At 39.1% G+C, this 12,260-nt stretch overlaps 1 protein-coding gene across 1 annotated transcript in view; it reads right to left on the bottom strand.

The window, feature by feature from the left end:
- The window catches only part of LOC124802671 (cytoplasmic dynein 2 intermediate chain 2-like), a 108,408-nt gene that overhangs the window by 57,178 nt on the left and 38,970 nt on the right, over positions 1-12,260 (bottom strand). Inside the window, exon 5 of the mRNA XM_047263584.1 lies at positions 6,229-6,344. Within this exon, the coding sequence (XP_047119540.1) occupies positions 6,229-6,344 (116 nt within the window). The remainder of the gene's footprint in view (positions 1-6,228; positions 6,345-12,260) is intronic.

Below are 12,260 nucleotides of genomic sequence, written 5' to 3'. Positions count from 1 at the left end.
AGGGATGATGAAATAGGAACAGACAGTGCCAGTGATGTGTTAAACCACTCTCATAATATAGTGGATAGTATTGTTGATAATCTAGAGAAATGGGTCAAAAAGAACAAGAATAACTATAGCTAACAGGAAAAAGTACTTAACGGATTTGAATCTGATGTGGACGAAGATGAGATAAAAGCTTACATCTTCGATAAGAGCTAAAGTTGAGGTAGCGGAAGTAGACTCAGTTTCGCAAAGTTTTAAAGAGGAGAAGTTGATGAATGAAGGGGGTAGCAATAGCAATGAGGTGAAGGAACCTAATAGCTGTATTAACTTTCCACAAATAGTAGAAGCTGATGACATAATATAAGTAGCAATGTTGTACAGAGACACAGTTGCTCAGAGTTAGAGGATAGTTCGGCTGATGTGGAGCAAAAAGAAGTAGAGAGAGTTGCCAAGTGCTTTGATTTAAAATTAGTGGACAGGTTGGAAAAGGCAGCTAAACATGTAGAAACTGATGAGGTGGAAGAAAATTGAGAAGGATTTACTAGAAGATGTATATGAGAAAGCTGTTCTGTTGTGACTCGCCGATCTTTCAAAGTGCCGCCGCGCAGCTGCGCGTCCTCTACATGCAGCGCTGTCTGCCAGCCATGCAGCAGCAGCACCACCACCTAAGCGGCCAGCCAGCCAGCGGCCGCTAGACTCTGACTCAGTTATGATTTAACTGTTTAAGTGTACACGTCTTACTCTGTTTACTTTATCTGTGACTTTCATGTATTGTGTCTTCCTTGACATATATTTGTTCAACTTGAAGTTATAACATGTTCAAAGTAAAATAACCCTGTTATCAAAACAAACATATCAGGAGTAACAATACAGTGCCTTCTTGACAGAGGCAGTGAAGCAAATGCTTTGTCCCAAGCATTTTTTCATTCTATTCCCAATAAAAGTGAATTAACAGTCATGAAAGTAAGTGGTTTAAAAATAATAGGTGCTACTGGAAAAGTTTCTAGACCAGTTCAGCATGAAGCTTTGATACCCATTGGTATAAGTGCTGTAGTAATAGATCATCCTTGTTTAATAGTGCTAGGCTTAAGTGTTGATATGTTGATTGGTACTGATTTCCCATCAAAATATCAGAGAAAGATTGATTTTGACCAGAACAATTTAGTTTTAACTTTACCTGAGTCTCAAGTGATAAAATAACCTTTTATAGGAAGTCATATAGGCAGTAATAATGAAGTCTCGGAACTGCCTATTAGAGTGATGAAGAATAAAGGCTACTTACAGGAAAATAATGTATTGGGATACCCAAGGGGTAAAAAGGAATTAAGTCTATGGAATACTGTAGATCTTCAGAGATTCAAAAATAACAGTAACTAGTTACTGTAGGGAGTCTGCCATTCTTTGGCGGATAAACGGTTCAGTGTACCGTGCAGTCCCAGCTGGATGGAACTTTATTTCTGTTTCAAGTTTCATTCCCTTCTTCTGTTCAATCATAGTAAGTAAGAATCATGTATGTCTTCATGTTGTATATATTCTATTAGGTTATAAAGTCTTCTTAGTAAGTAATCTTCCTAAGGTATGGCGAAAGTAAATTTGGGTACCAATAAAATGATAAACATGGCTAAAAATAAATAGATAAAAATAAGATCCATAAAAAGGGTTAGTAATTACATAGTAGAGATACACTTTGCATTATATGATGTTATTAAAGCTAGGAATGCTTAAAAACAATCCATTAGAATCTGCATAAAGCAATCATTTCGGTGGGAGTAAGGTTGTCTGAGGAGAAGAAAGGGTAGGAATGCAATGCCCCTAGAGGCATTTTAATCAAAGGGAGATGTGTGGAAGTGGTGTGAGGATCACATCAAATATATAAATAAATAAGGAGATCAGTGGGCTGACAAAAAGACAAAGGGAGAAAGAAGTGGCGAAATAGATTGTACTTTGAAAATGAGTAAATGGAGAAGTAAAGCAAATAGGCTGAGATATAAGATTAAATGGAGAATTGATGAATAATTTCCCTCACGTATCAACACATGGTGGAAAAACGCTTAATTTTGCTTAAGGCAGATAGTAAATTTAATTGGTAAAAATAGACAACAGAATCCTACAAAAACATTGGGAAATGCAGATCATAAAAATCAATATGTTGAAAATAAAAACAAATTTTAACAATGCATACAACAAGGCAAAGTAAGTGCTGTTAAGCAAATGACTTCTTTAGTAAACTAATCCACACGATAATTGAGCCAAGCAAAAGTAAAACTTGCAAAAGTTATTCAATCTTCTAAGTTAATGGAACATCTCAAATAATAAAATAAACTGCAAATTTGCCAAAAAGTCACTGTTTAAGAACATAAAGGTAACTGGAATACATAAAAGCTATGATTTATAAAAGAAAAGAAAAGCATGAATGCAAAGTTTGTGATTCTGGCTACATTATGAAGTAAAATGACTTGTTTTCTCAAATATAAATTATTACTAATTGTCTTTCTGACAACATCTTACTTATTAGCACTCTTGCCAGAATATAGACTGTAAAATGTGCTTTGTCCTCCATTAGATGTAAGTTGAGAACAGAAGCTTAGGCTATGTTGTCTGTATCTCAGGGACATGGAGACTGCACGAAAGACTACCTTCAAGCTACAGTGGGAATGGACGCATGGATGACCCAAAATGCAGTGAAACATTCCCTTACCTTTTATAATAAAATAGAATGAAAAAGTAAATTCTCCTCCCACATTTATAATCACTTAGTGAAAAAGTGTAATACAGATGCCCACCTTAGTGCCTACAATTCTGGTGAGTACTAGTAAAGTCAAAAAAATGCATGTGAGTTTCTTTTCAGGGAAAGACTGAAAAATTTATAAACAAAAAAAATAGCAATAATAATTTTGTAACTATTGAAAAATTTATGTAATGTTTCCATATAAATTTTGTAAATGATTTTGTGAAAGTCTTTTACATTATATTTTCTATGTGTGTATATAAGCATGATTAATTTTGTATGTGTAGTAATAAGGAAATTTCTAAAAAATCTTTGTTTAAAAGAGGTAAACATCATTTGTTTTTTTTTTTTTGGATGTTTAATTTTATTCAAAAATAGATTGTTACACAAAAATAAATAGGGGGTGATGACGCAAAGAAAGCGCTGTATCATGTGAGAGAGGCGAGTGAGTGTGCCAGGACTTCCCCAGTTCATTGCTAGTAGCGACATGTCACCTTAACGCATCTGTGCCTAGCGCACAAGTATTACGCCACAATTAAGTATGAAATTAAAAGTCAAAATTTATGTTTAAAACTTTGTTAAAATATAGTTTAGTACAATAATGTTACAAATATCACGTCTGTATGTACCTAGACTTGATAGTTTCCATAAAAATGCAGTTTTAAGAGAAAAATAAGTGGTGCTAAATAATAAAGCTAGAAAGCCAAAATTTGGTCAGAATGTGCCTATGGAGCTCATAATAAGTGGTCCAAGTTTCAAAGGTAAAAAAAGGAAATTAACACTGGAATCAATGTTTTTAGGAAAAATGGAAGGCACAAAATATGGGACTTAGGTAAAAATTTGGTTTATGCTTCAGTTCACCCAAAAAAACCATAACTAAGAGACCACGTTAAGCTAACTCTTATAGTTTTTGAGTAATTAAGTAAAAACCAGATTTGGAACTAAAATATAACCAATTGTTGTAGATTAAATACCTGTAATATTAATAGTAAGGAAGTTTGGTTAAAGCAGATGATAAAACCTACCAAATAATAGAGCTACACCAAATTTTAGAGTTGTTGCATTAATAACAGCCAATACAAGCCAAGCAAAGGTATGGTTCAGAGGTAATGATCTACCATTAGTCCCATTATAAAAATTCTAGAAGGCAAAATTTTTATTCAAGCGAGCTGAAACTTTTTCTGGGCTTTCAAATAACTTACCTGAATAGATGTAAAAATTAAGAAGTTTCTGAGTTAATTAATAACTATGATATTAAAGATTATGTGTCCAAGAAAGCGATCGTTCCGAGGCTGCTGCTGTGTGTTAAAACAGTAGACAAAAAATGTTCCTTCGGCCGTCCGCTGCAACGGCACCTATATAAATACAGCCCGAGAGGCAGTAAGGAGGTTCACTTCGCACTTAGCCACTGTAAGATACGCATCTGTTAAATGTCGTATCGCGCTCTGCCTCGAATTATGTCACAGATGGACTGAGACAATGGATCACTTAGAATTTGCCAAAGTAACTGTTAGTGCGCCGTCCATGATATTTATAAATACGTGTGGCAAGTGGTGACTATTATTCCAATTTTTATGGCAAGCATTAATTTTGAACATTTATTTCGAACCTCCAGTTGAGTATTATTAGTCAGGTCGAAAGACAATCTGGTAGGAATTTACCGTAGAGGGCACCTCAGAACTTTTAAAAGTGCTGTTTAGAATAGAAATATCTACTGTTGATTGTACACAGTGAATTTCAAAGTGTTGTACGTGGGTCACTAAAAAAAAAGGCACACAATTTTTTTTAAAATCCATCTTTTATTCTACATGTTTGAAAGTTTTACAATGTATAGATACATCCTTTAGCAACAATATTTTCATTTCTCCACATAATTTCCATCCCTCTCAACTGCCTTATGCCATCTTGTAACCAGCATCTGTATAACTTCATGGTAAAATTCTAGACCAACCTGTTGGAGCCACTGTTTGGCAGCATGCACAGGGGAGTCATCATCTTCAAACCTTGTTCCACAAAGAGAGTCTCAGTTTCCCAAAGAGATGATAGTCACATGGAGTCAGGTCAGGACTGTAAGGCGGGTGTTTCAGTGTTGTCCATTTGAGTTTTGTAATCGCTTCCATGGTTTTTTGGCTGACATGTGGCCGTGCATTGTCGTGCAACAGCAGAACATCCTGCTTTTGCCGATGTGGTCAAACATGACTCAGTCGAGCATGAAGTTTCTTCAGTGTCGTCACATATGCATCAGAATTTATGGTGGTTCCACTTGGCATGATGTCCACAAGCAAGAGTCCTTTGAAATCAAAAAACACTGTAGCCATAACTTTTCCAGCAGAAGGTGTGGTTTCGAATTTTTTTTTCTTGGGTGAATTTGCATGATGCCACTCCACTGACTGCCTCTTCGTTTCTGGTGAAAAATGATGGAGCCATGTTTCATCACCTGTCACAATTCTTCCAAGAAATTCATCTCCACCATTCTTGTACTGTTCCAAAATTTTGCTGCATACCGTTTTTCTTGTTTCTTTGTGAGCCACTGTCAACATCCTGGGAACCCACCTCGCACAAACCATTTTTAACACCAACACTTTCAGTATTCTGCAAACACTTCCTTCCCCTATCCCAACATAGCGTGACAATTTGTTCACTGTGATGCATCTGTTAGCAGTCACCAATTCATTAACTCTCTGCACATTGTCTGGAGTGTGTGCAGTACGAGGCCTGCCGCTGTGAGGACAATCCTCAATATCGTTGTGCCCGCTTTCATCACGTAACCTGCTTGCCCACTGACTAACTGTACTGTGATTGACAGCAGCATCTCCATACACCTTTTTCAACCTCTTGTGGATGTTTCCCATTGTCTCATTTTCACAGCTCAGAAATTCTATGACAGCACGTTGCTTCTGACGAAAGTCAAGTGTAGCAGCCATCTTGAAGACATGCTGTGACGGCGCCACTCATGGGAACACGTTGAACTAAGCGGGAAGGATGTATCTACACACTGAAACTTTCACACATGCACAATGAAAACTGTATTTTTACAAAAATAGTGTGCATTTCTTTTGGAGTGACCCTCGTACATGAGAATTTACTGAAAATATGTATTAACTAGAATAAATGAAAAGCACAATAGAACAAAAGCAAACTAGTGCTTTTCATTTATTATAATTTTGTTCTACCAAGAACCAATGAAAAATTCTGTTAACATGATATTAACTAGAAATTTATACTGTCATTTAAAATCATAGCCCTGATCCCGCTAAGTAGAAGGAGAATAGAAACATTTCTTTCAGTGGGCTGAACCAGAATGTGGCTGTCCAGACAAGAAACTAAGGTCAATATGTTTCCCTTCGCTTTCTGGCTGACCACAAAATTAATTGCCAGGCTCGCATGAATAAGAAAGTGAACTGTACAAATAACCAACTATTATCGTCATTTGAAGAACTATACCTGCCGCCCCACACAGTCAATACTATTTATAAAATAATTTACAGACATAAAGCTGACATTTTTTCACATACCACTGAATGTTCCAGCAGCTAGTACAGATGGCACATATGGATGATATGCGAGGGCCGTTGTGCAAGAAGTTGTTTCCAATGTTTTCTGTGGAGCAGCTGTAGCGTCGAAATTCTTTCTGTTAAGTAGCACCGACAATTAAAAAAGTGTTAGGTCTAAATGTATAAACCAGATGGGAAAAAAACATTTCAACAATATGATCATTTATATTTGCAAAAATTATAGTCAACTTCAGAGTGAAATCTTCCATCTATAATTTAATAATAATCCATCACAATGATTGCTGCTTTCTCTTACGGTCACATTTTATTGATGTAGATTTGCAATAATGTGCCTTTCATTATTTTGTCTAAAAACAGTTTTACATGTTTTTTGAAGCATTACCACCCTTAACTGATCACAACATTAATAATAAATCTTCTTCTTGTCTAAAAATATGTTTTTGATGCACTCAATATTCCTCACTAGCAAAACTTACACCAAACTTCTTTCTACAGCCTCCTCTCCACGACCTCTTGTAGCAGCTTCAAAGTATGAGAAAAAACTCCCAACATTATTTCACCTGGATAGAAATCATTAACATAGAATAAATCTTTCATTCTGCAGCAGAGTGAGTGCTGTTTCGAAACTTCCTGGCAGATTAAGAGTGTGTGGAACCCTACATTGCCAACTGAGCTATTCCAGAAAGACACACAATCCACGTCCACAGCTTCAGTTCTGCCATTACATCTCTCCTACTATCCAAACTCGACAGGAGTGCTGCTGCATACCTTTCATCGTACCTCAACTCCGTGAAGAAATGTGGTAGCCCACCAAGTTGTGCAGGAGAGATTCCATAAGCAGAGGAGAAATAATGGCAGTACTGACAGTACAAAAGCATGATGTGAGGCATATCAGCACAATCCCTCAGTGGCAGGGTTGAGTTGAGATGGTGGGCTGTTGTCAGGAGTATGACCAATGGTTGCTCAAGGAAACATCATTATTAGCCCAGAATGAGATTTTCACTCTGCAGCGGAGTGTGCGCTGATATGAAACTTCCTGGCAGAGAGAGCAGGCGGGAGAGCTTCTGTAAAGTTTGGAAGGTAGGAGACGAGATACTGGCATAAGTAAAGCTGTGAGGACTGGGCGTGAGTCGTGCTTCGGTAGCTCAGATGATAGAGCACTTGCCCGTGAAAGGCAAAGGTCCTGAGTTCGAGTCTCGGTCGGGCACACAGTTTTAATCTGCCAGAAAGTTTCATCATTATTAGTCATTAATTTTATTGAAGAATACACAACAACACTCGTAGCAATACTCTGCAGTGGCAATAACCCATCGCCTCCTCGTGAGTGTGCTGAAGGCAGCCTGTTTGACGCCAGCGGCTGGGCAGGAATGCTGACACCTGGTGTTTGTGGCAGCATGTGTACTGTCTCAACATGGCTCTGCAGCTCAATCAGCTGCTGTGATTCTAGCAGAGGAAGGTAGCACAGTCCTCTGCAGTGGTGTCCGCCCTTGCAAAAGAAAACACAGAGTGTCCACAGCGATGGACTTAGCGTCAGCAGAAGGCCTGCAGATGGGGGATGCCATGTTTCATGGTTGCTGCTTGTAGGAACGTGTCACCACTGACTTTGGCTTGTAGAAGGTGCTGCCACACTGGAGGCCTTATGGCTAAAAATAATGGGTATTTGTTCTGGTTCAGGGCCTACTTGTTTTGTTGAAGCACCATTTCAAACTACATACACTGTAACAACCCATAGCTTGAAGGTGTGGCAACTAGCCTGCTGATGCCACAGTCTGCCTTTTCTGCTGTACCGATGTTACTGAGTTGCTGGCCCCTGACGCAACTTGCTATGTGGAAACTGACCAGTGGCATTGCTGCAGCTGATGTAACAGTACTTTGGTCTGCTATGCACTTGCCTACTCCCGTGGCCTTTTCCAACAGCCAGGGCAGCATTGCTACTTTACTCAAAGGGAAACTCCCCATCGCACCCCCTCTCAGATTTAGTGGTAAGATGGCCCAGTGGATAGCCTGTCGAGAACTTAATACAGGTCAAGTATAAAAATAGGAAGAAGGTGTACTGGACCATGGAAAAAAAGCAGCAGTGAAGGGTCCAAGCTTTACAACTGCAATATCGATTGAAATCAAACAGCCATGGCATTGTGGCTAACTGGTTACGGTGTTGGACTGCAAGCTAGATGAGCCGTGTTCAAAATTCACTCATGCTATTTAATTCCCCTCCCCCCCCCCCCCCCCCCCCCACAACATTATGGACTGTCCGTCTCGTCACTAACACGTTTGTTCTCTTTCTGTAGTTTTGGCAGTTGTCATACTATACAATGATTATAGAATATGTGTTATGTGGTTAAATTACATTACTGTTGCAAGTAAATGTGATGAATAGTTAGCACAGGCGAACTATTGTGTAGAGGTCTCACAGAAACGAAAACAACAAATAAACGGGTGTTAGCTATGTTACAACAAAGGACTTCAAGAGTCAAAACTTTCAAAACAGAACGCAACTTCAAAAATGTTAAAAACATATGCTTTGACATAGAGCCTGTGTCATTGTGAAACTGTTTCATTCATTTGTTGCTGCTTCTGTGACAAACTATTATGTTTTCATCATTTCCTTGGGAGTGATTACATTCACATTAATACGAACTCCTAAATCAGGCAAGGAGGCATATCTCACTCACTCACTAGGCACAAAAATTAGATGCGTCAATAAGAGATTCCTATCATATGACACACATACTGTCATTAATGCCGTGTATGAAATGCCACACGAGTTTTCTGATGGAGGATTCGGTTGACTTGTCATAAAACATTTGCGGTTCCCATTCAAAAGGTACTTCCTTTCGGCTGCTAATAGAGTAGTTGTGCAGAATCAGCTGTTGCTGTATGTCCCTTCCTTACACCTTGCTGTTGCAAATGGATGTTACACCACAACACAGACACAAATTTGAACACAGTGGAGAAAAAAGAAAGAAAGAAAGAAACTGGTAGGAGGGAGATTTGAACATGGTTCGTCTGCTTGACTGTCCAACATCGTTACCACTTAACCACAATGCCATTGCTTTTCCAGGCTTCTCTATACTGCACTTGTCCTTGGGCCATTCACTGTTCCTATTTTCCTTTTTTTTCATAGTTCAGTACACCTTCTTCCTATTTTCATGCTGGATCTTTCTGATGGGCTGTCCACTGAAAACTCTTACCACTGAATCTGAGAGGGGTGCGATAGGGAGTTTCCCTTAGTCAGTGGCACCCAATAATAGTGGTGGCACTAGACTAGATAGCTCAACTGATGTGGGTCCAAATCCTGTCTGGCCCACCGGAGGTTTCAGAAATCATTGACGCCCCCCCCCTTTCCACCAAAAAAAGTATGGCCACTGACAACTAGGGCCCCTGCTCAGAGGGTTCCGTACAAACTTAATTATGTATATAGATAATAACAACAGTTCCATGTGGCTCATTGGCCTGATGCAAGTCTTTCCATTGGACGCCACTTCGGTGGCTTACTTGTCCCTAACCAACTCCAACTATGCAACCAGGGAAGGAGGACCTGCAGTTTAAAGTGGAATCCAAAATACATGTTGTTCCTGGGGCTGCCTTATATCACTGAGAGGTGAAGGCTAGGTTAAAATGAAAACTAAAAAATAAAGTGGTCTGACCAAGATTCTATTCAATCCTGTGACCTCTCAGTTTCCAGCCACAAGCTTCACCACTAGACCACCAGGCCTGATTGTACACATAAGGGGCAGTCAAATGAAAATGTGTTACCAGGGTTCTTTCGAGTGTGCGACAGAAATTTTGTTGTGATGGCGTTACACATCTTCTGTACTGTTTCAGTCTCTCTCTGTGTGCTTTCTATATTTTTGGAGCCCTGAGGAAAGACACACTTCGGACAAAGAAGTACATGAAATCATGGTTCTGTCGGCAACTGCAAACATTTTTCCCACTGACCTTCTTGTCTCGCAGTGGGACACATGTATTAACAGTTGCAGCAATTACTTTTGAAATAATAAACAGTTTACTTAATTTTATTCTGTTTGTCTTATTTTCATTTCACTGGCCCTTATAGATAGTCCATCTATAGGTTTTGATGTAGGAGCTTGCGAGTATCAAAAAATGTGACATATGTGGCAATATCTTTGGACTGTATTGACTTAGAAGCATAAATTCTTTACACCACCAAGAAACCGTAGATCTTAGCATTTCACATAAATTTCAAATAGATACTTCTATCCATTCCTGAGAAAAAGGGCTTTTAACAATCAGATAGAGAAACAGATGAGCAGACAACAAAGTGATCTTGCATGAGTTCCAGGTTTACCGACTGAGGTATGGAACTGTAAAAATGAAGCTTTTAAATGAAGATGATCCAACACAGGTCTTTCATTCTGAATTTCTTTTGTACTATTAGTATGTGGTGTTTCTTGTAATTACAAATCTAATTCTTGGAAAATTTTCATTGTCTAGTAGAGTTGGAGTAACAAGATTCCAGACAGCCGGTAGCACTGTTGCCAGCTTTCAGTTGCAAAGTGCAAATGGCTGCAGATGGAAACAATAGCCATCTACTGTGCTCTGGCAACAGCAAGGCATTACCACAGAAATGTTTACATTATCATGTTACATTACCGGTTGAGATAGATATGTGAAACTGCCAAGCCCGGCCTATAGCAAATATCAGAGACCTTATGTTGATTCGACTATAGGACATTCACAACTAAGAGTTATTTGCTTAACTTTAAATGGCCGTATACAGGGCTTCAGGTTTGGTCACTGTTACGAAACTGATATTTTATGTAGGAGCATGGGGGAGGGGGGGGGGGGGGGGGAATCTTTTCCTACAATCCATAATCACTCACATGCATCAAACTCATTGACAACACATTTTATGACCCTGACCCAAAGAGAGAAACCCTATCCTCATTTGTCCAGAATCTCAACACTTTCTCTTCCAATTGTCCCTCCTTGTCTCAGAGGATACCCCACCTGGATGTTAACTTCCACCTAACAGCAGCTTCATTACAATGTTTGTTCACATTAAACTTACCAGTCACTGGCAATACCTGAACTCCAACAGCTACCACCCATTCCAAACTAAAAAATCTCTTCTACACAGCTTTGCCAACAATGGCTGCAGCATCTGCAGTGTAATACAGCAATATCTCAGTAAACCGTAAATCAGGTTGAGGCTTTTGCAAATGGAATCTGTACTCCTCATTTCGTCCTGAAACAGATCTCTATATAAATCCAACATCCCTCACGCACTGATGATGATCTTGAGAAAGTGTCCCGTCTATTACTGAGTACTACATAGGACTGGACCAAGTGAACCCCATTCTCCAACAGATCTTAGACTCTCTCTCTTGTGTCTTGAAATGAGGATACTCTTCGCACTCTGATCAAAGAGGTATTTTCAGTGATCATTCAACCTTACTTAATAATCTCATCTGTCCATCTTTTAACACTGCTTCCAGCCCCTTACCCAGATGCAAGCCTCTTACAAACAGTCACACAGTGACTACTATCCCAACCTTGTCATTGGCATTTTTTCTACATTAGAGGTAGGGCTGCCTGGGTAAACAGCCTATCCACCAACTTTACTGCAATCACTTGCAGCATTCAATATGGGTACCTATTCAGATAATTCAATTAACACATATGCTGCTCAACAAGGATGAGATGACTTACAGTTGAAAAGTTTTTTTTTTGCAGAGCACATCTGCAAACTCAATTGGATGAGTCATGTATGGCAGATGTGGTGTCTTGTCAGTAAGCTTTGATATGGGCACACGTTTTTAGACACCTGAAGATAAGGCTCAGTCCCTGAAACCTGATGGTGTAAAAACTCCAGTCAATAAATAATTTTACACTGCACAGAACAGTTGTGGTTTGGAAAGTTGTTATCCTGTTCTCCTTGCCTGTCAACTGCTGAAGACCTCTCCACACGGCGAGATGCGAGCTGGTCTCCTAACACTGCCACTGATTTAAAAGATGCTGTGTGATAAATCTGACCTGTTTTGTTTCGTGAGCTTCTGTCAGACTCTACA

The sequence above is a fragment of the Schistocerca piceifrons genome, chromosome 6, assembly GCF_021461385.2.
Source record: "Schistocerca piceifrons isolate TAMUIC-IGC-003096 chromosome 6, iqSchPice1.1, whole genome shotgun sequence".
Taxonomy (NCBI): domain Eukaryota; kingdom Metazoa; phylum Arthropoda; class Insecta; order Orthoptera; family Acrididae; genus Schistocerca; species Schistocerca piceifrons.
Note: the sequence above shows the minus strand (reverse complement) of the source record. Positions and strands in the feature narration are given on the sequence as shown.